Below are 26434 nucleotides of genomic sequence, written 5' to 3'. Positions count from 1 at the left end.
CTTGCACGCTGGAGAAGAGTTTGACCCTGTCTTCACTATAAACACCCATTAGGTAGTTGGAGACTATTATGAGATTCTCCTTCAGCCTTTGCCTTTTAAGACTGAATGAACCCAGCTTTCTCACCCTCTCCTCTTATGTCATGTGCCCCAATCCTCTAATCATCTTGATGGTCCTCCACTAGACTTGATCTAGTGGGTCCATGTGTCTCCCACTGGTGAGCCTGTGTCTGGAAATACCACTCCAGATGTGGTCCTAGGAGTGCTGAATCTTTTACTTGAAAGCATGAAAGTTTTTTTAATGTGGATCTCATACCAAACATTTGCAGTATTTGTGTCCTATCAAGAACTAAGTTCTAACGATTTCTAACAGATCTGTTTTTCTTTTGCTAATTAGATAAAAGTGTCAGAAATAAAACTGATACATACTTCATTATCCCGATCCTTCTCCAGGAAGTGACGGGCAACGTGACTGGGTAAAATATTCCGCAGCATATTTTCATTGTGCTCCCTTAACTCCTTCATTTCATTGATTTCTTCTTTTGCTTGAACACGCCACAGAAAATCCAGCCTTGCTGTGTATTCAAGCTGTAGTTCCAGAAAGAAAAGAAAGAGGCAAAAATAGAACCTGACAAGTTAAGAGTAGAGATTGTATTGACATCCTGGCTCCTGCTGCGTAACTGCCTTCAGTGCTGCTGAGGATCTTTGACTCTGAAAGAATTTTATTTAATTGCCAGAAAAAGAGATTATTTATTTGCCTTGTGTGTGGTGAGTGTCTCAGAGCAAATTTGGGCAATACAAGATGGTCAGTGGCTAGAAAATTTCATAAAATTATTTTCCTTTTAAACACCTTTTGATTAGTTATAATTTTATATATCTTTATACATATAATACCTTTATTGGTAGATATAGATATTGGTATGAAATAAATATGTTCCCCTTTCATATGTGTTTTCAAATGAAATGGGTTTCATGAGAAAATAGCACAAGAGTAATTCTAAACACTTTGCAGAGACAGGTAGTTTACTTCTCAAGGATGAGCAACTTTCAGCAAAACTAAATATAAAAGTCCAACACATTGTCAAAGAGGACTTTCAGGTCTGTGGCACCAAAATGAGGTATTTCTACTGTTGAGGAATGCAGTTATTTGCAGTTTAAGTCTTTTAAATGACAGTGAAAGACATTCTGTTTGATATCCCCTCGAATACTCTGTCTCTGGTGTATTGTGCTGTCACAATTTAATACACAAGCAGTGGCAGTGCCTGATACCCTCAGCTACAAACCAAAGTTAAATGGTTTTCAGTCCTGTATGTGTACAGGACAAAAAGATTTCTGCACAGCCCAGATTATATATGCATATAAATGTATATATTTTATATTTTAATATATCTATCTATAAATGCATATTCATATATACATAAATGTTAACTGCTAGCTGAAGTGGGGAACATGTCAAAACATCACGTTGTTTACCCGAGAGTCACATGTGTTTCAGCACATGGACAAGATCAACACTGCCAGAACTTTTGGGTCCATTACACTGAAAGGGAGTTTCAATCAGGTTTTAAGGCATGTGATACTGTACCTTGCACAAAGGATGACTTATTAAGCTACAGCCTCATTGAAAATGAGGGAAATATATATCTGTGTGCAGTAAACTGAAAGAAAAAATGTATTTCTGAGGCTTGCAATGCTCTAACCAGAGATAGTAATCAAACACCCAGCAGAGAAATGTATTATATTACAAACAGATGAATTTTACAGTTTTTGCTGACAGGTGCTGGGATTAAGGGAGTGGTTGGGATATAATTCATGCACCAAGCTGAAATAAAGGGCAAGCCTGCAGTGGGTGGGAGTGCCTAAGGGGGGTTTCAGGTACTGTTTAGTGTCTCATCTTGTTCACATTTTTTGTTACCAGCAGTGCCCAATGGCAAACTGTTCAGAAGAAAATGTGAAGCACCTTGCAGGGGGGCCAATAGATTGACTCTATCAAGCTCCAGGGAGCTTTCCTTCTTAAAAGCTGAAAGTGACCCTGGCTTGATATAAACTTCCAAAGCTTGTATGCAATTTAGCAGTGATTTACTTTCTCTCTGGATGCTATTGCCACCTTCATATACTATCTTTTCTCTAGTTCTAACATTTTGATCTTCCATTTTGTGACTATTAAATCCCTAAATTAACTGCATCTAGAAAACTGTCAGGAAAAAGTATTTTTTAAATACTTTTTTCAACATTTTTCAGTTTCCTTCCCCCTCCCTTTTGTGCTAGAAGACAGAGCCTGTACCAGATCATAACTGACTTTTATCTCTACCAGCTGACTAAGAAGGCAACATTGACTACAATTTTGCAAAGAGTTCTAAAGGTATTTTACAGATTGGCTTGGAGCAGAAGCTGCTAGTGGATTCTGAGGTCTTTGATGCTTCAGGTCACAGAATCACAGAATCACTCGGTTGGAAAAGACCTCTGAGATCATCATGTCCAGCCGTTCCTATCTACCCCCTAAACCATATCCTTAAGTACCTCATCTACCCGCTCTTTAAATACATCCAGGGATGGTGACTCCACCACCTCCCTGGGCAGCCTGTTCCAGCCTCTGACAACCCTCTCAGTAAAGAACTTCCTCCTTATCTCTAACCTGAACCTCCCTTGGCACAACTTGGTGCCATTTCCCCTTGTTCTATCCTCCATCACCTGGGAGAAGAGACCAGCACCCACCTCTCCACAACCTCCCTTTAGGTAGTTGTAGATATTTAATGCTACAATAGGAGCTTTGCAAAAAAACCTGTAGCACAGTTTTTCACAGCTGATTTTCTATGCTGCAGTAGAGGAAAATTTCACATCTCTAAGCCTAGCTCAGAATAGCAGCAGATAATCCTTACATTTTAGATAATATCATTCTGGTTATTTATAATCACATTGTAACATGAAATATTTTTCTTGCATCATCAGTGGATAACTGAGATAACACAATTCAGAGATAAAATGGTGTGCTACATATGAGGTTTGAAAACAGAATATTATAAGAAGATGCTTTACTAAATTCCAATATTTGTTAAAACTAACAAAATTATAGGATTGCGTTTGAGGATTATTTTTTTATTGTGTAAAGAAATGTCCCAGGGCACAGTGGTGCCAATAAAAATGACTGTATGCAACATAAATCTTGAAATGTCCAGGTTCTGTTTCCCTTAAACACCTCAGATAAGGCTTGTGTAGAAGACATTTAAACTCAGAACTGTCATCCTGAAGAACATTGCCTGGATTCTGCCTAATCCTTGCTCTATCTAAACTCCTTTAGTGTTTTCTTTCTTAGTACTTACTCTCACTTTAGATGATTCCCATTCTTTATATTTGTATAATTGTTTATGTTAAGAATCATTGGGAATATTATAAGAGTTGTCTCAAATTTGGAATATTCAGTTCTTATTTGTTGTGCATCTTTCTTAAATGGGCTTTATGTCTTGATAAAGATATGTCAAAACGAATTGTTTTTTGTCAAACTTAAATCTGGGCACAAAGCACCTTTCAATCCTTGCTTCCCCTACTCACTCATTCCATATTTACTCAAAAAGAGGACAATAAGGAATAAAATCATTAGAATATTTAGGTCTCGCCTTCTTTTTGCTCTCCTAAGGAAGAAATGGAGCCTGTAGGTACCTGCATGAATTATAAATATTGTAATATTCTAATAAAGTGTATAATAAAGTGTGTAATAAAGATCCTAATGCTCTTAAAGGGAAAATCTTTAAGCAATTTGAATATGCAGGACAATGTCTAAAGGCAATCATGGTTGCAGCTTCCTTTAGTGCAGTGGTCCTGTTTGTCTTTATGTGAACAGAAATCTGCCTGAAGTCAACATGTTTGACATGCAGCAGTCTAGAGGTTGCCAATCAGAAATGCTGTGGAGAAAATACCCTGCTTTAGGTGGCTTTTACTCATTGCATTTGTTGTTTTAAATCATAATTTTTCATACTTCACTCTCCCTGCGCGCTGTGTATGGGTTCTTGAAATACCAGGTTTCTCAGTTCCTCTTTGAGGATATCAGTCCTAAAACTTTGGGGCCCCTAAATTCTGGTTATGATCTAGGTCCACGTGAAAGAATTCTTGCAAGTGGTTCATGACCCAACGAAGTTAGTGCTTATTTCCTCAAATCTGGTGGCTTTCCTCTGTGAACACTAAGCTATTTCATGAGAGTTTTATTATTCACTGTTTGTTATTCCCTTTCTTCATTTTGGTTTTATGCCTACTCAAGTGCACTGAATCAGTCAGATGCTACTGCAATTGTACATGTACCTAAGATAAATGAAGTCCTGTTTATTCCCTCAATTTCTATTAGAAAATGCAATAAAGTTTGTGTATTGCTGAATATAATATTGCACATGTTCTTTAAGAATGCTAGGCAGTGTCAGATGGGGGCTTTCTTTAATCAGATTCTGCATATGGTTTATTAAATTGTTAAAGGTCATATGCTCAAGTGTAAAAGAGGCAGTTGGTATTTTGAAAGTAATTATTGTCACATCCTACAATTGCAAATGATACAGGGAATGGTTAAAGCAAATGTTTGCATTACCTGTTGACCATGATAAAATACGGCTAAAAGGAACATTGCCATCAGTAGTAAAGATGCCTCCTTTGTACCCAGGAAGTCTGTGCTGAAAAAAAAATCCAAAGTAAAATATAGTTATTTATTTGTCAGTGTCATAACTGTTCAGAATTTTCATAATGCACCCTGGCACTTTTTGTTGTCCTTTAAAAATCCTCTGTATTTGAAAATTTAACTTAGGAATAATTAGTTCAAGAGAACAGGAGTGTAACTGGAGTGCTCCTTGTTTGGAGACAAATGTATTTACCTCAAGAGGCTGGTCTAGATGATCCTTGTGGTCCCTTCTAACCTGGTATTCTATGAGCCTATGTATTAAATAACTATACTGTAGCCTACAGTTGACACACAGAAGTTGATGAACTTTCTCTTTCAAGTGTGATATGCAAGCTGGGTATCAGTCATTCTCTTTTCCTGGGAGGTGGTAAACAACCATGAACGTCACAGTCCCTGCAGATTAGAAGAGGTGCAAAAAAGGTGGGGAAAAGTTGAGGCTGGAGCTGAGAAAGTAAAACTTCCAGACTGTGAAAGTAAAAGCCCAGTGAATGAGCCTAGAGATAAAAGAGATAGGTGAGTGAAGGAAGGAGGTGTGGATCAAATGGGAATAAAAATATGGCAAACAGAGATTAGGACTGGTTTTACTGAGCCACAAAGAGGAGCACAGAGAAGAAATGTCTGCCTATGACAAGAGAAGTAAAGGAAACTCTTGCAGACAGTAGGGAAGCAAAGAAGATGAGCCAAGAAGGTACTGGCTGTATGAAACCTGCTCTATGAAATTGCTGACATGCTGTGTGTGGATAATGTAGAAAGTGTGACAAAATAAAGTGGAAGAGGTCCAGAGCAGTTAAAAAGGGTTTCAAATCTGAAGATAAAATACAGTTATGTGGAAAGATGACCAAACTGTAGAAAGTGAGTATCTTTGTAATATTAGGGTTTTTTTTAAAAAAAAAGCCTAAAAGAAGAGGCTGGGACACAGGTAGGGTCAATATTACAGTAAAACAAAAGAGAGAAAAAACAAAATTTGGAAGCAAATTGCCCATGAATACTTGGCGATTATGCTGTTGAAGGGAGATGAGGAAAGATGAGGAAATTTTTTAGAGGTGCTTAAAGCTTGAAGTTGTGAAAAAGTTAATAAAGGAGTAAATAAGGAGTGGAAGTTTGAAGAGACTTTGAGACACTCACCTATCTACCTTAAGAATAAAGCAAAGTCCAGACCCTGAATCCATTTTCCCTAGTAGTTGTGAAAAAAAGATCAGATTATATTTGTCAGAGGAGGCCTCCTATGACAGAGAAATTAGACAGAGAAAGAGCAGAGCTTTATGGAGACTAAACCAAAAGGAATCTTTCTAGTGAGACCACTAACTGAACTGACTTTGTGTGTCTAATGAAGAATTTACTGTAAGGAAATGTGCCACTATGAGATGAGACATCAATATAGAGCAAAAAAACAGGCAGGAGACATTTTAGTTATTGTCCTCGTTTGAGCTAAATAGAATTATTTTTCTATTTAGTGATTTTACTAAATCTGCCCAGCCGTAAACCATGACAGTTATCTGCAATTTTTTGTGGATTCAAATGTTTCCCATTTTGAAGCTGTCTGAAATACAACCTCCCAAAGATTTCATTCCAGAAGGTCCCCTTGCACACTGGGTAAGGGCAACAGCCTCAAGCATCTTAGTTGTGAACTCAGCTGATATTTCATATAGTGGTAATGTAAATATAGCCACAAATATATGAGCTAGAACAGTTTTGCAGGGAGTTGCAAAACCTTTTAGTCAACATAAGTTTCTGGGCACACAGTGCTGAACCTCATGCTCCCTAATGTCAGAGCTGAAGTGCAGGTCCTTGTCAGGAGTGTGGGGCATCTCAGCTGAGTTCCCTATGTCCTGTGATGTTTGGCTGGTGTAGAGGATATTCCTGGCTCTTTCTTACTCTTCTGTGATAAAAGTCACTGGAGAGTTTTATCAGCACAGGGAAGAGAAACTACTCTGAATTTTCTAAGATTTTCACACAAGAGAGGATCTTTCTTTACCATGCTTGACTACTGACAGATATTAAAAACAATGCTCATGATTTCTACTTCTACTTACTTAGCCAAAATATTGCTTACTGCCACTTGTCATATTTTCTGAGGTCTGCTGTGAATATGTTATATGACATATTATCAGCCTGTAGGAGCGTAACATCAGAAAAAAAGAATTACATCCCAGATCTTTAGTATCTTGCAACTCTGGGAAGCTAGCAAGGAAAGATACAGGTGCAGAGCCTTACTATGTGTAAAGATGTGGCTGTTGTGAGAACTAATTGTTCTGCAAATCCATGCTTTTCTGTCATTCTGAGGATCTTCATCTGGCACATATTTACAAGCATAAGCAACTGCAATAATAAATTGGTCAGCTGTCAAAGACAGTAGAAGTGTTTTTCTGAGTGAGCTAAATCACTGCTGCTCTAGATTCTGTTACTGCAACACTTGGTGCACCTTGGACTCTGCAAATTACTGTGGCTTTTCTGTCCTCCACTTCAACTCCTCTTCAACTCCTCTTGTTAGGCAGAAAGCCTGGAAGGAGGAATCTGTCCTTCAAATGCAATCCTACAAAATGGGATCATCCCTGTATTCCTTATATCTTTCAGAACTGCACGTTATAGTTTGAAATTTATACAGTTAAAATCCTATGCCTAAAATATTAATTGTTCACTCCTGTTTTCTTAAATTTAGTGGAGATTTTCAATCAGTATCTCTGGAGTTTCCAAGAACAGAAGCAACCCATGTATATGCACTGTAATGAATATTTTAAGCAACATGGATAGACTATGGGAGACATAGAGATAAACCCTCCTCAATATTTCCATGTCTTCATGAATGAGCATTTTAATAAAAAGGCCTGAGAAAGAATCACATTATAAATATTTTTGGTTTGGTCATTGCCTCTTGCAGCCATCACTCCATACTTAGTTATGGTGCTATCCAGTATGTGAACACTCTGGCAAGACATGACCCATTACCTTACTAAAAAACAGTTCCTAAAGGGGACTGAGAACACTTACTCTCCATTGTGGTTGAAATTGTCATATTGCAGAAAAAGGGAAGCATAAATGGTCTCGGTCAGCAGAGAATAGATCGCAATCATGATGAGAAGTACTGCCAGCTTCAGGACAGAGTTGAGACGAAGAAAGACTGCACAAGTCACCATTGCCAGCACACCAGTGAAGACAAAGTACTGAATAGAAAAGAACAGTGGTTACTTTCTGTGATCAGTGACTACATATCCACTTCATAAATACCTACATAAATGATCAAATGATCAGAAGTTTAAAAAAATTGTGCTGGATTTTAGTACTCAGCTAAGTCTTTTTAAGGTGTAGGCCACTTTGAAAATAAGGGTTTTGCCAAAATAGAATGTGAAACTACGTATTTTCTATTTTGCATGGGACCTCCATGTTAGCAGAAATCCTCCTCTGTACTTTTCCATTGTATTAGAATGGAAAAGGCATCCTGTATATTGAAAAGAGGAAAGGGACAGATGCTGCGTGTAGTAGTTTGCTAATGAAAACTCAACTGAAAGAAAATAACTTACATTCCTTTGCATTCTGAACTTCCACAAGACCCACATTAGTCAGAATGGGAGAATCATATTCCTGTTTTAATTCTTTTCCCATGCTACTCAGAGGATAAAACCACAGGTCTGAGTGGGTTTTATTTTTATTTTTAATTTTTATTTTTAATATTACAGATCTAGCTTAGTTCATTACTCTCTTAGAATGTGATGCCTGGAAGTTTTATTCATATCTCATTTTTTAATCTTTTCATTGTCTCATTTTTCTCAATGATTAGTCATCTGTCAAATGCAATCCCTGCAGCTGATACTGGATATAGAGAGACAATCATGGCCATGAGCTATTCGGATTTAAAATAGCGACATCGACACTCACAGTCCAAATGTAGTTTAAATTAACTCCTATCATACATCTTTAGGAGAGATAGCATTCATTTTTCTGAGTTCCGTTTTTCTTTAGCACAGTGCCTTGTTAGGAAAGTCTTTATCCCTGCAATTTGCAGAGTACTGCTGGCAGTATTATGCCACTGCCGTATGACTTTCCAAGCAGCATCCTTCTTTTAGCTACACACGAACAACCCATTGATTTTTGTTACCAGCTTGCTCATCATAAAGAAGATTTTTTTTTTGTTCCAAATGCAAATTTAAAATAACTACAGCAGAATGACTGCTGGTTTTGCTGTGTAAGAAGTATTAGTCTCCATTAGATTCCTATGAATTAAGTGGTATGTTTTATTGCAGTAGGTGCACTGAGTCATTACTGGATGTGTTTCCAGCATAAAGGGTCTGTGTGAAGTTCAAAGATTGAAACTTGATTGTAATGCCTCATTAGTCCACAAGATTAATTCTTTCTGTAACCCGCCTCTGCTTTTCCTATCAGCACATGGACAGATGCAAAGGTTCAGCTTCACGGTGTTGTTGAGGCCCCTGGCTTCACCACCAGTACACAGGTCACTGATTCCAGGTAGTGCTTTGTCCATCTGTACCACAGATTCAAAAGTACCCTCAGAATTACCTCAGGATAGGAACAGATGTCTGTAAAAGATGCAGATGAATTGAACGTCTGGTTCTTCAAGGCTACTGGTTTGTCAAAATCACACCATAGCTGTGAAGAAAGAAAACAAAATCAGGGCTATATTGTGCACTGGTGACTAAGTGCTCGTGTGGCTGGCTGGGTTCAGGAATGGAACTGGCTGACCATGGCTCTCCATGCCCTCACTGGCATTAAGGACTAACTGGGCAGTAAGAAGACATACTGTGGGGATGAAATGGAAAGGGGGGAGCTATTCACACTGCAGACATTCAGCATCCGCTTGGCCTTCCTATGTTCTCGTTGCCAAAAGTGAAAGATGAGCTTCTCATCTTTCACTTTCATCTTTCATGCAAGAGAAATTTCAGAGGACTGATGTTGAATTCTTAAGAATTACCCTCTCAAAATATTTATACTTTGCTATAAACTGTAGACAAAATTATTAAACTGGGAACATAAAATCAGATTGCATGTGTGCACTTGTTTGCAAGCAGTTTTTTACTGCTGTGCTGCTATGGAGAGTCCTTATCCTTTTAGATGTGGAACAAAATCCTGTGGCATCATGGAAAATTGGATTGTGCCAAAATGTAATGTGGTCCCAGAACTGCAACTGTGATGCCTAGAATGACAGGGAATGAAAATTCATTCATGATAGAACAGTCTTGAGAATGTAGTACTCTGCCTTTTGCTGCTATGACCTGCATTCATTTCAAAGGTGTTTCAAACCAAGTATATTAAATATAAACAAAAGAGCAGTGTTGAGCTGTAATGCATCATGGTCTTAGAACACAGGAAAAAGATTATTAATGATTTCATATTTTGACAGTTAAAGCAGATGGAGGCTCCTGTTACATGTATTAATCCAATCTGGATATTTATACTAGGTCATTTCATCAACCCGGTGCGTACAAGCTAGTTCCCCTGTCTTTCCAACAGAGTTAGTTTGTTTAATGAGGCCCAATTTCTTATAATTAAATTCTAACAGATTTTGAACTTGGAACTCTCTAGTTTGTTCTTTCAGCAATTCAGTCATCTCTGCAATGGAGTAGCATTGTCTAGGTTGTCTGTGACAGCAGATAGTTAATGGTATCTCCTAAGAGTGCTGTACACCTCTCTGCAGGGCAGAGTGCCGTGAGAACCACTCACTCAATGGTGTCTTTTAAAAAGACCTTCAGGATCAGAAACTTTATTCTAATTTTGTATCAATAAGAATGGCTTTGATGTAAAAACCCACAAGACTCATTTGCCCTCCTGGTGAAACCAAAGCCTTATGGCTCTTGTTAGAAAGCGTTTGAGACTTAGTACCCTCCACCTGAGTGCATTTGAACTCAGCAGATGCACATAGCTGCAAGGCTGAGCTGCATTACCTGTTCTTAAATGCATGCAGCAAACGATTATTATGGCAGAATTTTGACATATGAAATAATAAGGTTATAAGCATGTTATGGTTTCCTGTAGAGGTCAGAACTCTGTGACTCAAAACATTGCCATTCTAAACATATGACAATAAGTATAACTCTTAACTGCTTTATAGAAACCCACTGACCTGTATGACAGTAAAGAAAACTATATTTCTTTTGACTGTTTTTGGATTAGCCATCCCACAATATTGCACTGGACACAATCTAAAAAATAATCCACAAGTCAGGATAAAATCTCATTATGATCATATCCATAGCAAATTGGGTATGGATAGCCTGTTAGAAACCATCTTGTTTCAAGAGCAAGATTAATTCTACCAAAATATTTCCTGCCAGATTTTTGTCAAACATGATTTAAAAACCTCCAAATTCTAAAACACTCCTTAGTGATCTCTACTACAATGTACCACTGTCCTTATCTTCAGGAAGTTTTCAACCCTATTGAACTTCCTGTCATTTACCATATTTATATTTCCTCTGTAAAGACAGCAATAAGTGGCTACATTCTTCTTTCTCCTATCAGTGACTGCATGGTATCACTAAAAAGCCCAGACAGATATTGAGTCCTTGCATGTTGGCAACCTAAATTCAATCATGGGAGAATGACAGCAAGAGAATGCAATAAAATCTCATCTCTATTAGCAAAAGATTAAACAAACCCTTAAAGTACCAGACTTCAGCAGATTTATAACACATAACAATCATAATTATTATTAGTTATTACAGGATAATATTTGTTGCTGTTGTGTTGCTAAAGTTGCTATTGTTATTACTGTCAATAAATGCTTTCCTGGTCTCATCTAGAAAGAAATAAATATTTATAAAGAATAAAGTTCAGATGAAAAAACACTGCTACATCTATAGCCAAAAGGTGCTTCACAAGATGAAAGAGTGATGAGATATTTAACTTCTTGGCTCAGGCTTCAATACCTGCCAGGTTGTCTGACTTGATAATCTGCCTAATTCATGCAAAGCTGTCTTGTATTTTTGAAGACATCCAGATAATCAGGGCTCTATTGTTTTTGCATTTGTTTTGCACATGTTTTACAAAGACCCCACTGTTTTACCATGTGGCATTGTATAGATCCAGGCTTACAATATTCAGTTACTAATATTTTTATCTAACCACAGCTGCTAAGCATATCTTGGTACATGCATTTCCCCACTAACAGATATCAGATATGTGATGTAGATATACTGATGATACAGATATATTGATATATATCAGTATATATCAGGTATACTGATGAACATTGCTCTAGATTCATCATACTTTAGGGTCTTACTTGAGATGTGTATATTAGGAGCACAATTGAACTAAAATCCCTGTGTGGGCAATAGAGAGAAGAAAATTTCTTTACTGGGACAGGTGTGATAGAAAGAAAGAAATCTTAGGGTATGTCTGCACTGACTATAAAGTTGAGAGTGATTATGCCCATACTTTGGTACTTTATTGAAGATGAATCTGGGCTGAATGGGTTTGTCACACCACCAAATGAGCAAATGGTAAGGTATATTTAGAATTTACATTTTTAAACTTCTTTTTACATGCTGTTGTTATTGGATGTGCTTGACCTGCTCTGTCCTTTCTTTTAAGGTCTTTTCTGGGTTTATTGACACTTCTCATTTTTTTGGTAATCTAATTAATGAGGGAACTGTGAGATGAGTAATTTAATATCTAAGCATTACTTGGATTGATAGTCTTTAAGAAAATATATCAGCATGTCAGAAAATTACAAATGGTACTCAAAGGGTTGACAACGAGGGGGAATGGTTTTAAGCTGGAAGAGGATAGATTTGGACTAGATATTAGGAAGAAATTCTTTCCTGTGAGGGTGGTGAGACACTGGCACAGGTTGCCCAGGGAAGCTGTGCATGCCCCCCCCCTGGAAGTCTTCAAGGCCAAGGTGGACAGGGCTTTGAGCAACCTGGTCTGGTGTGAGGTGTTCTTGCCCTTGGCAGGGGGGCTGGGCTGGATGAGCTTTAAGATCCTTTCCAGCCTAAACTGTTCTGATTCTATGATATGTTTAACAGAATGTAGCAAAAGGGTTTTAAAAATAGATGATACTCACGAGGGAGAAATAATTAGATATTTCATAAATACATAGTTTAAGCAACAGATTGAATTTCCTGAAGCCGTGGTACTTTGCCTTTTATATTTAAATCATAGCTGACTTACAAACACAATAGTAAGCAAGTCCCGTAGCAAACTTAATAATTTATAAACCATCTTTTTCTGTATAATATTCCCTGGTTCCCTATAAAGCTTACAATATTGATGATGGCTCCAAGAAAATTAATCAGAATTGATGCAAATATAATGACATTCCTGGCCAGGTAGGTCTCATTAATCCAGCAGCAAGTTTTCCGGAGCATTAGGGGTAAACATTTGTAATCCTCTGCTGTCGTGATTAGCACAAGAGCGGAGTGCAGCATAATCAGAATAGAAAACTGAATGATCATTGGTATCACCCTAGGAAGAAAATAAAGAGAACCTAGCATTAAATCTAAGCACAATACCACTGCTAATAAAAATAAATATTTAAACAGTCAAGAATAAGAAAAATCAGTTGTTATAAATCCAAGATAATTAGTCCAGGGAAAAATAATGCAACAAACAAGCAAACAAAAACAAACAGAGAAAGCAAAGATTTGTTCATGTTCCATAGATCTACTATTGCTTCACGTGGTTTCTTGGTGAAGAAAATGCTGTTGAAAAAACAAGCAGAATTATGATCAAAGTATAAGATTTTGAAAACAGCATGCAAGCCTCAGTAAATCAGCTATGGCTTATATGTACGGCTCCTACTCTCAGAACCTCAAAATTAATGAGTCTTGCAGTGTAGGAGTCCAGAAAATAAAACAGGTTAAACAGATAACAAATAGAAAATGAAGCTGTAGTTACCAGATTTTTTTTCTTCTGGGACGTGTTTGAACTGCTATAATATATGTGTATAAAATGATTTTTTATAGTACTAAATTATATTACAGCACGTTTTGAAATAAAGTGTGAAAAGTATCAAAATGGAAGTTCAGTTCCCTAATGAACTGAAATAAGTTTAATTACACTTCAACTTCTTGGAGAGCTTCCATGGGGTAAGATTAGCTTTGACACCATTCTGATGATGTACCGTTGGTATGACATGTTATCTTACACTTGGGTCAGCATTTCACTCCAACAAGCTTTGTCAGTTTTGTGTGTGATTTGCATACAGGACAAAGTGGAGCTTCCCCAGACTGTCCTAACCTCTTCAGTGAGCTCATCCAGAAGTAAAGCTTGTTTTTGAAAGAAGGAATAATGTAGTCTGTAAAAACAAATCATATTATGAAGGGAAGAGTGAATAAAGAGGAAACAAAGATCGAAGCAAGAGCCACAGATTTCATCCTGTGCAACCAAAAGTTTTGTGGGAAGTGTCAGGACTTGCCGAAATTCCCAAGGCTACCAAGTAGAGACAAAATACAGTGATGCCTTGAGAGCAGTCTCTGTTTGTGGAAATACACAGAAAGCCAAGGGAGAGACAGTCAATAAAGCCAGAGAAAAGCTGAACAATATGTTCATGGAGAACTGGTCAAAATAGTCAAAAGGTCTTGTCAAGACAGCTGTGTAGTTTAGGATACGATTCATCTCACTGCACAGCAGTATCTTGTTCAGGCTGAGGGCACCCTGAGATCCACTGATTGACCTGTTCTCCAGTGCCTATACTTTGACCTTGGGTTATAAACACTGACAGACAGTTATGTGAGATTCATTCCTTCAGTTTCCCACACTACAGCAGTAATTCTGCAATAGACTTCTTGCTTTACAAAGCCAAATGACTGAGGTCCTCTTTGGAACTGGTAGTTTCTATCTATATCTCAGATATATATAGACAGTCTATATGTGCAGACACAGCCTACCAATTCTGCAGACCTAGCATGACCTAGCTCTAAATGAAACCAAATTAAGCTTTCAAAAAGATTAGGGTCAAGCCTGAAGAGGTCAGACCTGAGGACACTAAACATGAGTTCTTATTTTGGACTGCCAAACGCTACATGTAAGACACAGTGCTGTTGAATTGAGGTACTATAAAGGGAGCATCGAGGGACCTAAATCTGGAATATCAATCCAAACTGCAGCATAACCTGTTTAGGTAGCTGAGAAACTATGGCATTGTATTCGTTCATAATAAATATAGAGGCAACAATAATTCTTCCGCTGTATCTGTTCGTTGAACATTGATGTGTTTGTCTCTTGCCTAAACCTGGATGAGATAAAAGCAAAACTGAAGTCTGCACATCTATGACCTCCTAGAGAATCAGCACGGTATCTGTCCTAAGATTTTGTTGGCAGCATGCTAATAGGATCAAATACAGCAGAAGATATAGCCAAAATTAGAGAAATAGGAACAGTCATAATACTCTTCTGTTTATGAACTTCTCCCAGAACTAGGACACCTGAGTTGGATCCCCTCTTCATTCAAGAAGAGATTCAAGACCAAATGCTTTTCTTTCTAGGAGTTCCCTTACTGTCAAAATCAAGTGAAATTTGAAATGGAGCTTTTGTCTTCCCTCTTCCTTGTGTACAGTCACAAATCAAGAGTTGAGTCAGAAGGGAAGCTGACGTAAAACAGAAGATGCAGATGCTTAAATGAACAACAGTTTGAAATCTGTTTTTCTCCCCTCACAAGAATAACCCAGTCAAAAACTGACAGAAATGAGTAGTTGGCAGCCTACTCCAATATGATCTATTGCCCGTGTGAGCTTATAGAAAGTTCATTGCAGGAAATGAATCAAACTCCCAGACCTCTCAGATGGAGATGAATCACTGTAAGGCTGGCAATGGAACTTAATGGCTTCATAGAGGATAATTACAGCAGAAATATGGCATTAATTTATGTCACTTAAAGTAATTTCCCCAACTCAATATTTAAAGAATGAAAACTATTGCAAAGATTTTTTTTAATTTAGTGATGTGCCTGGCCTGTCAAGGAAAATCATTAATGGATCAAATATTTGTCCTGCGGGAGACAGATATAAACTGAGATAAAATTCTGAAACTCCTATACACAGCAGATACAATGATAGAATGATGATTCCCTTCTTTAACACACAGACTAAGGCAACCTGTCTGGGAAATTCCCTGAAGATCCTTAATAAGATATGTTTTATAATTATTTAAATAATGGGGTTTTTTCACTGAAGTTCCAGAAATCCCTACAAAAGACTCAGTTCAGAAAAATACTCAAAGATGCACTTAAGCGAATACAAAGTTACATCCTTGTTCAACAGAGCTTTGAAGCATTTATTGAAAAGCATTTAAATATGTTGTTAGGAAAGGGTAAGTTACCATGAGTAGTGTGAATTATAGTTTGTTAGCTGTTCCATGGAAATTATGTACTACTGTGGTAGTTTACTTCACTGATATCTATTAGAGGTATAACAGATGAGTATGCAGTTATATCCAAGGCTCTCTGAATCCAAATCCTGCCCAACTTGGTGATAACTTGTTCATGAGCTCATACCTTGAATTGCTTTTAGAACTGGAATTTCAGAAATTTGAACTTCCAGATCATTTCCTCACTCAATATGTTTGAGCGTATTAAAACTTTCTCACTCAAAGCTCCTCATCCTGTTATTTTAGGGTTACTCATCTCTTGACCATGTCATATTTAATAGGCATGCTTTTTTAAGACTGAAACATATTTTTTGAAGCAGAGTATCAGAACTTGACAAACGAAGACCAAAACATGCCGCTTTAAATCCTGACAGTAATCTTCAAATCTCAAAGAATGTAACAACTGCCATAGAGCACCCATGTGGCTCCAAATCTTCTCTCACAAAAGGGGCAGTGGGTAAATATCCTTTCCCTAAATATCTTCCCAGGTTCCAACAATCAACCATTAAGGGCATTCTTGAGGCCAACATTCCATACTTTTGTTTAAAAGGATCTGTTGATCTTATCTTGTAGGAATTAATCTCATCTTTATTTGAACCTATTTATATTTACAGCCTCTTTAACATTCAGTGACAAAAAAAGTCCACAAAGCATTTCTGAAGTGCAAGGAAAAACATAAGACTACTGTGCAAGATGGGAAACCAGGAAGTGAGACAGCTACTGGCAATGTGGTTATGTGACTCCTTCTCCCCCAATTCCAATGGCACTATACACTCTAAAAAGAATTAACAAAAAAAAAAGTGTGCAGATAGAAAAAATATCATGCTTTTTTCCTGGTATAGAAATGATTGATATAGCAGCAGAAATCTTTTTGGAAAACAGGTTTCGTTAATAAGATCCATAAATCTTCTTGTACATACTGAAAAAAACCTCATCTACCAGAGGTGAAGAATTTCATATGTTTATTGAGAGAAGAACTTTAAAAAAGCTAACAAACTTACTAGTATTAGAGCACTATAGCACATAAGGAACAGCAGAAGGTCAGGTACCACTTTGGGTACTTTCTCAGCTGAGAATTACAAAATACCTAGGACATCACGGCTGTGGAGTGCAGTTACCTGCCTGCATCTAGCCACCATTTTAATATTATTAGACATAAACATGGTGAAACAGCTCTTCTAGAAGTGAACCAAGAAATATTGCTGCATTACTGCAATACAATAAATAAATTATTTCTTATACAAATACTGTATTTTCAAGGTTATTCTACTGGCAGCCATAAGTTAACGTTCATCTGAGTGTTAGAAACTGCCTAAGAATTATGTTCATCTGGGCATTTACATTTTAACACTTGCTTTGCCAAAGACCAAATGGGACCAGGGGCATGTTCTAGTGGCAGTCATGTTCTTCTGGCTCTACTATGAAAACTGACCTTAGTAGTAGAAGACACTTTTGTGTTCTCACTATTAACTAGTAGACCAAAATACCAGCTGATGGGTTTGACTGTGTAAAATGTGGACACGGAGGTCTCAGCTATGTCACATTTTCATCACCTTGGCAGAAAATTGTTGCCTGGTTAGTCCCAGATAAAAGCAGAAGTGAGAAAAGATGCATCAGATCACCTCCTTGCTGCTTCTTAATGATATGAGATTGCTTTCCCCAGCTGAGCAATGCCTCTCATCAGAAATAAAGCCCAACAGAACGACTTTTTATGTAGCATGTAAGAAACAAAACCAAAACAATCACTGATTCCCAAGGCCACTTAGCAAAGCATCACTGTCATAAATCTGGATCGTGTTTTACTTCATCACTGGAAGCAGCAGGCCATATCCCGTCAAACTTTTGTAACCCAAAGTTTCCACGTATCTCAGTAGGAGTTCTGCTTAGATATGTAACAGCATAATGTCAGTAGATGCTGCTTTCTCACATGAAAACATGTAGCTGCAGGTTTTGTGGTACAAAAGCAGTTAATACTGAGAAAAAATGTGAAAAAATATTTCTGAACATTTTTGGCGGACAAGCAGATTTTAGAGGTTCATTCCACATCAATCCTAGAAATATTATCCCTCTGTTTCCCCAAGAGCACCTACAGATATAGATAGATATATTAATGTATTTACCTGGAAGAAGGAAGTAAGCTTTGGATAACGGTGATAAACACAAGAACTATAAATGCACACACCAAGTTTGATTTGAATACTTCATCCCGCATTTGAGAATACTAGAATTTAAAAAAAAAAGCAGAAGAGTAAATTAGCTGTTAAACCATGCAGTAGTTTCATAAACACTGATGCATATAGGAGACTTTGGGGATATTAACAGGAAGAGCTAATAAACTGATAAACCTGAGTTTGTTTTTAAAAATTACACACAATGAATAAATCATTAATAAGCCAGTAAAATACTTTTTCCAAGAGAGCAAAATTCTGTAATTTGCTGTACAACGCAGTTTTACTTTATTGCATCTTTTACACAATTATTTGCTTTAAAAATCCCCAGGTAGATGATAGGGGATTATGCTGCTGAGTAGAATCCTAAATACTTAATAGTATAACCAGAGAAACCATGGATTTCATCACCTGAAGCTGGCTATGTCTCTGCATGCATGGTGTCATGGAGGTTTCTTCCTGCTTGCCAAACTGAGGCCATTCTGTTTTATTTTTTACTTTTCATTTTTTAAAGAAAAGTACATAGTTTAGGACATTAAGACGTGGGTCATGATTTCTGTATCCTAACTTATCCAGAAGCTGTATAGAAACTTGGCAATATGGGCATTCTCGAAAGAAAAAATGAAGGTACTATTATGTAAAAGACCATGTGAGGTGTGTTATTATTATGATTTATTGCAAAAGTATTTTTCTCCAGCATATCAAACCGCTGAAAATGCTCACACATTGGCCTTTTATGGGAGTTGCCAAGAAAAGGAGTAATGAATATATCAGTGAATCACGGTGGATCAGTTAAAATGGAAACATTACCCAAGTCCTCAGCTGGTATTTATCACTGCTAATTCAGTTAAACTCCAGTTGTTTACAGCAGATGAAGATTGGTCCATATACATATTTTTGTAAATCAATTTATCGTATACTGATATCACTAAATTTTCTTCACCTAATAAAAAATCCCACAGATGCTTGCTCAGGTAATTTTTCCTCCTCTGAACAATAACTCAATTTTATTTATTCTCTTGCAGTTTTGAAGAAGCTAAGAGTTACATGTGCAGAACAAAAGGAAATCAGAGTCAAAGACATATCAGATATCAGAGTCTTTCTCCAGCAATTTGGAAATAAGGCAAACTGCAGTTATAAATTCCTAGAGAGCATTATAATAGACAAAAATTAAAACCAGTTAAGAAATGTATATCAGGACCATACATTGTGAGACTTCAGCTATAAATTGCATTTTATAGCTAATCTGCTCTTGAAGGAAGATCCTATCTAGACTTAGACTATGTTCACTACATGGACCTTCAGTAGGGACATCATCTCAGTTATAAACAGAAAAAGGCTTATCTCTTCCCTGCTCCCTTTTGTCATGAGTTGGAGAGGGTGTTTACTTGCTGGCCTCCCTAATTTTGATTCCTCCTCTGCTGTGATCATGCCCTATGTCTGCTGCTGACAGAAGCAGTGTCACATTGACATGATTTTCTATGGTGCTCACAGGCAACTTCATTTTGCTTCTGGAAGCACAGAGGCGCTGATCCTGATTTGATGTGCAGGAAAACAGAAATGCATCAATCTGTTTAAATAATGGACCAGAGCTTTTTTTCGTTGTGGCACAAAAAATACCAAAGAGAAAGAGAAAGGTGCATTCCTTAAAATATAATGTGAAAACCCGTAACTGTTCCTTAGGGAAATTGTAGCAAACTAACTGAATGAAACACAAACATGGAATTGCCTGCTATGTTGAGCATCATGTCAACAGGATGGATGCAGTGATCTAATCAGGTACAATGTTGTCATAAGAAATTGTTAGCATCTCTGAGGCAGCACAAACACCAAAGATAAACGCAGCACTTCTGTAGCAGTCTACCTCTGAATGACTTTGAGAAGTAATGGAAGGATAGACTAAGCCTCAAGGCACTTCCATAAGTATGGGAAGGCACATAGCTAACTAGACCCATGTAGAGAGGTTGGAAGAATTGTGATGTGACCTACTCTGCAATGAAAACCTTAGCTGCAGCCTCCTACAGACCTGCCTGCACTAGTGTGACCTGCTTATAGCATAGTGAAGGTTCACCCTGCTTCCCATTAAGATTGAGCCATTTACCTGCACTACTGGGAGGGCACTGTTTGTCTACTGGCTAGCCCAGCCAGCAAGCTGAAACTAAGCTAGCATAAGAAAGGCCAAGTTTCCTCTGCTAAGTAATTCTGCTTATTCCCCACCTTTCCTCTCTTTTCCCAGGACCTTTTGGAAGGGGAGTATTGGTAATACAACTGGCTTTACATGTTCACCTAGAGAAAGTGTTTGTTCACTGGGGAAGAAGGTCTTTGACCTTATCCTCACTGCTGCTGTTTGGCTTGGATAGGGCCTTACGGATGAAAACGGGGACCATGGGTTATTTTTTTTTTCCTTCAGAGTAATGGCGTTTGTGCTACTGGAAAAGCTTCTGCAGTACAGGGAAGGGACAGAAGAAGATGATGATGAACTCCTGAGAAGACCAAAGGGTAGACACAAATAGTTGTTGATCAAGGATAGGAAAGAAGACGCCGAACAGGCCTGGAGTTTGCTCAGTGTTTCTTGCAGACCTTCTTGCCACTAGAAGTTTCTGGGTTAAAGGAAAGAGGTGAGGCCCATGTCTCCAAGGATATAGCATGAAGGAAGGGCAATGTTTTTTTCCTACACATTTAATTTCTATTTATCTTGCCCATCAAAAATTCTGAAACAGAAAAATGCAGCTATTTAGGTCCAATATTTGACCTAAGAAAACCCGTACTGTGAAATTTAAAGCCCTTTTGATATTTTCAGTGTGCTCATCTCACAGAAAATATGTAGACACTTCACCTCTAAGCCCAGCCTGATTTATGATCCAAATACAAATATGCAGGAAGACTTAGAATATCTTTATACAAATCTTTACATTGGAAACTTTCCTTAACAAAAACCCTGCCAATATGTAAAATTCCCTGCCCTGTTACTATGCTTTTATGAAAGTACGTGGTACTGATCTTTCCAAGTCACTGCTATTAAGGTAGAACATTGTAATGGTATCTTTTAATTATTGGAAATAATCTAAAGTAGTATCAGATTTTCCTCATGAGCTATTACATATTTTGAAACCCTTAGTGTACTTTCATGCTACTATTAGAAGTACTCTCCTGTGATGAGTCTTTTGCTCTGTCTGCCTACATCCTATTTGTGAAAATAACCTCTAGCAAAACTGAGAGTGAATTAGTCTCTAAATGAGATATCAAGAGCTAATGAGTAAAATACAGGTTAGTAATGACTAGTCCATCTGGGTAAAGAATCTATAAAATATAGCAGGGGGAGATCCTGCTCAAATCCACTGGAAAATGAAGGATTACAAAATTCATGTGGAAATATACATACTGCCTCAGGGAGAGAACATATTCACTAATGCAGCCATCACTGCTTGCTGTGGAATCTACATTGATTCTATCACCAGGAAGGCCATAGAGCAATGGGATAAGAGAGGGAAGTTATACCAATGGCTGAAACTGCTGCAATATACTGGGCATTTGAACCATTGAAAACCAGAGGCTGTGCTAGCTCCCATGGTAGTTTTGGGCATGCTGATTCTAGATTTTTATTTTTTTTTTTTACCTTTTGAAACCTTAAAAGAAATAAAGCAGCACTTTCATTGCTAGCATCAATCTGCTGTCTGCAATGGTTTTCCAATTAAAAAAAACCCAAAATGAGTCATACTGTTTAAACAGAACTCCAGCATGCCATTTCAGATCTACACAAGTCACCTTGAAAGATTTATGATGCCACAGCATAGTAGTCCTGTTACTAATGCAGGAGGAAGAAATATAGCTCATTGTTCATATGATTGCTCACTTCTCTGTGGTTTGAGGTACAGAGCATTAACACATTGCTCATTGAACAAGGTTAAAGTAACACTTCTGATTGGGATCTCAGCTATGGGCTGTTCTGCCTACTGAATAACTGCAAAGTCTGGGATAAGAAGTACTTAAAGATAAAAGAAATAAGTATTAGGCAAATGCCAGCATTGCCTGAAAGTGTGATGGCTAAGTGTGAGGACACAAGATTTCACATTAGAGAAGTTACTTTACTCCAGAGCTATCTCTGACTTGAAGCTGCCACTGCAGCAGCAGATGTAAGCGGCAGTGTGAGGTGGGAGTTTCATAGACATTTACTGCAGGGAGCATCTCAAGATTCTGATGTAGAAGGTCATGTAAGTAGTTGCAAAATGTTAATGACTAGAAGCAAGCAAAATTCCAGACTGCAAGGTTAGGGGTGGGGAGAGCAGTGGAAAAAAGGCTTCTGAAATAGCTTTATGAGGCTCCAATTTAAATCTTGAGTTTGCTTTGCTTTGTTTCCTACATGGGCAGGAAAAATGGAGAAAGTGCTAGTAATATAAGATAACATGGAGGAAATAGCTACTTTCTGTAGCAAAACAGTACACATATTATTTTTTTCATGACTGCCTGCAGACTATGATTCAGCACTAAGGCTCCTGGGACAATCCTGTAATTACTGCACAGGCAAACAGGGAGGCAAGGGACATCTTCCACATTGTCCCACAAGACATACCTATAATGAAAAGGACACATCTTTCCTTAATCCACATAATCTGTTTGCACCCTGGTGCATTCCCTGTCCTTCTCTGAGCTCATCTATGGTGCCCCAGCACCCTGAACACAAGCAAGGAGGATGCTGACCAACATCTATCCAACTGTTGGAGGCCGATGAACCAGAGAAACTGCTGATATATTTTAAAACTGTACTTCTGTGCAATGCTAAAAACCAGGTCAATTTAGAGGACAGAAAGAAGATTCAGTCCACTTTACTGAAAGGATTTTGTGTTTGTATTGCCTGTGCTTTCTGCTTAGTATGAGCACCTAAGAAAATACTGTATGAAAGCACCATTTTTACAGCACAGGCTGGCATTGGAAATGTCATACTGAGAAGAAAAGGAATCAAAACTGCTCAAAATATTGACTTTTAAATAGACTTTTTGTCATCCTGATGCAATTCTAAACATAAATAATATTTAAAATCTGACATATGGAATGTGATGGATTAGGGCATGGGATTTTTTTCCCCACTCTTGCTTAAATTGCTTTTAAATTAAAATCTACAATTTCTGTATAGATTTTCCTTGTGGCTGCTAATCATGAGGTCTAAAATGACAAGAAAGTTTATATTCTGAATATAGAATCTGATTCTGGGCAGTGTCCCTTTCTCCAGCCCATGTTCAGGCTGCATTTTTATTAACAGTAATGTAAGATTAGGTAAAACATTGCTCATTAAGCAAGTGTGTGACCAGGCTGTTTAGTCTTCTACACAAAAAAAATTCTATCATAACATCCTCCACCTTCTAGGTTAAATGCTTTTTTTGTCTAGACTTTTTCACCTTATCTTTTGACAATGTGTCTTGAAAAGATTAAGGATTACTCAGGATTACTCATAACTTTTGGGCCTTTAGATTGTAATTCAGAGGATATCAGAAATCTTGGATTTCACTGTCTCTGGGTCCCTGTCAACTCTGCATGATGACTGCATTCTTCATATCTTCTCTTGCAGCCCTTGTGGCTAATTCAGCTTTGGGGATTCTACCTTTTGTCTCAGTGTCATAGATATCCTCATGGAGAAATGGAATATTTTCGTTTCTTTCTTTCTTTTTCTCCAAACCTTTCTTTTCCTTTCTGCAGGATTGCTTGTGAAATAAGGGCTTAAATGTACTTCAAACAGAATTTTTGTTTTCCAGTAGTTTTCATTAAAGTCTCACCACTGACACCACCTGAGGACTGGGCTCCCATACTTCCCATCAAGTAAAAAAGTCTGTTTTCCAGTGGAGGTTAAAGTGATGATGGAGAAGTAGGCCTCCATGCTTGCAATTCCCTGTTATTATTCTTTCTTTCCAGTCTAAGTGCACATCCTATTGCAGACCTGTTGTTGCTACATTTTAAATTCTACAGCAATGTAGAAGTCAATGAAATCATTTGAGATCTGTGCAACCCCACCCCATGTCATCAGTCTGCGTCAGTCTGCAAGGAAAATTCTCCCATTGCCTTGTCTTTTTTAACATATAACTTACATCTGTAATAGATGACAGACTGAAATAGAAATTAGTGAGACAGTACTGCTGTTGAGAAGCAGTGAAGACATGAACAATATTTACCTCTTAGAAGCAGATGTTAAAAAAAGGATGTCTAAAACAAAGAGTTGACAAATTAGTTTTGACTTGAAATAAATATAGCAGCTGCCTAGAGGATATGAGACGGATCCTATGACTAAATGAAAGAAGCGTATCTATATAAATATAGATGTATGTTTTGAATAGAAGTGTCAGTTTATTAATATGCCCAATCACCATTTGTGCCAAAGAAACCTGTCATCTGATGGAAATCTGCTTGTACTAAACAGCAAACGAAACCCAGCAAATGGCTGTTGTTTTCAGAAGCAGAGTTTGCTTAGTGTAAGCATTTTCCAACAATGAAATGTAACCATTTCAGTAATATAACACCTCCATCATGACACTTTCTATGATGACCTCTAGCTCAGCTCCAACTTCTGAAAATGGAAACAAAATAAAAAAGAAAAAACAAAACCAGAAAACAAAAAATGCAAGCAAGAACCTACAGCTTCTCTATTTCAGTGGACATTCATTACAATTTGAATTGTGAATAATGCAGCTACCAAGACCCAGCTACCTTATGCTCCAGGCTGGAGTCTTTAAACATCAGTGAAAAAGGCTTGATATGCTCTCTTCTCAATTTATCGCCACTCCGTAAGTCGATGGTGTGCTCTATTCGCTTGTTAATTTCCTCAGGCCCAGACTGGACATGCAAAGCTTGTGCAAGATGGTTTGGAAGCAGATTTATTGAATTTCTTGTTAGGGCAGCCAGAGTCTAGGGGAAAGCACATGCAAACAGAATAAACCTGCTGGTCCCCTTGGATTAAAAATGCAATGTTTTAGATCATGTTGCATTGCAAACCATTACAGCATTCCATGCAATTCATTCAATGAAATCTACAGAAGTGTTAAATAATAAGTCTGTTCCACTAAACACATACAGTACATTAAGGGGAGTATTTTAATGCCCTCTTTCATAGAGACTAGGAGCTTTGTTGCTGCACTGAACACTAGCAATATATTCCCCTTTCCAGATTCTGCTAATTAATTATTAAAGCATGCACGAGGGGAGTACACACCAAGATCACAGCAGGGTATCTAACTTTATGGTGTGTTCTAACAACTAAGCATAGAACCTACAGAAAACAGAAGTCACATAACAGGAGAAATGATGGGGTTTTTGTTATCTTAAATTTACTGGATGTGTGTAGTTAAGGAACAGATCAGTTAGGCAGGAGTGAAGAAGGTGACATTTCTCATTACTTCAGCATGGGCTTTCAAATAATATGTTCTTCTTCACTACTGGTATATTTCAGCCAGCCTATATTACAGTTAGGCTATGTGATTTAACTGTAATTTATATTATGATTCTAAATATTATCTCAAATGCTTTATCCCTTTGGTATGACGTTAACTAATCAAAAGAAAAAGAAGATACTTTTGCATAGCTTTGCAAAGGAAAGCTAGTGGAGATAGTACGAAGGGTGCTTCACCTTCAGAAAAGAGATAGGGTTTATTTTCATAAAGAGAATAACTCAATTCAGTTTCATGGTATCATTTCATGACATAAACCACAGTGAAGTAGCACTTTCCCACTAGAATGGGAAAATAAACTCTATTATCTATACCTGTGATATTCCAAGGGGTTAAGAAATGTTAATGAATGGAAAGGATATAAACCTTCATACATCACAGCATCAGACATTTCAGAATTATTATGGACAAGAAATACACTTTTGTTTGAGAAAATATATCCCACAGGTCCTTGCTGGAAAGATCTTCTGTTACATGTCCTACTGTGTATTGTAGGGAACAAACGTCTAGGCTAGTTTATCACTAGATTTCCCTGGAAAGCCAATTATTTTGGATCATGGGATTATGCACAGAAAATGGTAGAGGGAGGTTTCCCTCTTCATATTCAATTCATTCTGTTAATTACATTCTGTTGAATCTTGGAGAGCACATTAAAACAGTCAGGCTCTCTGGTACCCACTGTCAAACCTCAAGCGACAACTTTCTTTACAATGCTAAAATAAAATCCAAGGACTCCGTAGACACAGATAATATCTAGTTTACTCATATTCCATCTTTTGATGAGTGACTTCAGAGGCCAAATATATAGGGAGAAAAGGATATTAGGACTGAAATCTGTCTCTTGAAGTGAAAAGCAATCT

At 37.5% G+C, this 26434-nt stretch overlaps 1 protein-coding gene across 1 annotated transcript in view; it reads right to left on the bottom strand.

Annotated features, from left to right (window-relative positions):
• Positions 1–26434, bottom strand: part of ADCY8 (adenylate cyclase 8 (brain)) — a 48498-nt gene that overhangs the window by 13034 nt on the left and 9030 nt on the right. The window contains exons 3-9 of the mRNA XM_010194220.1: positions 24838–25035; positions 18097–18197; positions 12874–13075; positions 9167–9256; positions 7643–7815; positions 4568–4649; positions 427–585 (exon numbers count right to left, since the gene is read on the bottom strand). Coding sequence (XP_010192522.1) covers positions 427–585; positions 4568–4649; positions 7643–7815; positions 9167–9256; positions 12874–13075; positions 18097–18197; positions 24838–25035 — 1005 coding nt within the window. The remainder of the gene's footprint in view (positions 1–426; positions 586–4567; positions 4650–7642; positions 7816–9166; positions 9257–12873; positions 13076–18096; positions 18198–24837; positions 25036–26434) is intronic.

This window comes from Mesitornis unicolor, unplaced genomic scaffold, assembly GCF_000695765.1.
Source record: "Mesitornis unicolor isolate BGI_N332 unplaced genomic scaffold, ASM69576v1 scaffold1881, whole genome shotgun sequence".
Classification (NCBI taxonomy): domain Eukaryota; kingdom Metazoa; phylum Chordata; class Aves; order Mesitornithiformes; family Mesitornithidae; genus Mesitornis; species Mesitornis unicolor.
Note: the sequence above shows the minus strand (reverse complement) of the source record. Positions and strands in the feature narration are given on the sequence as shown.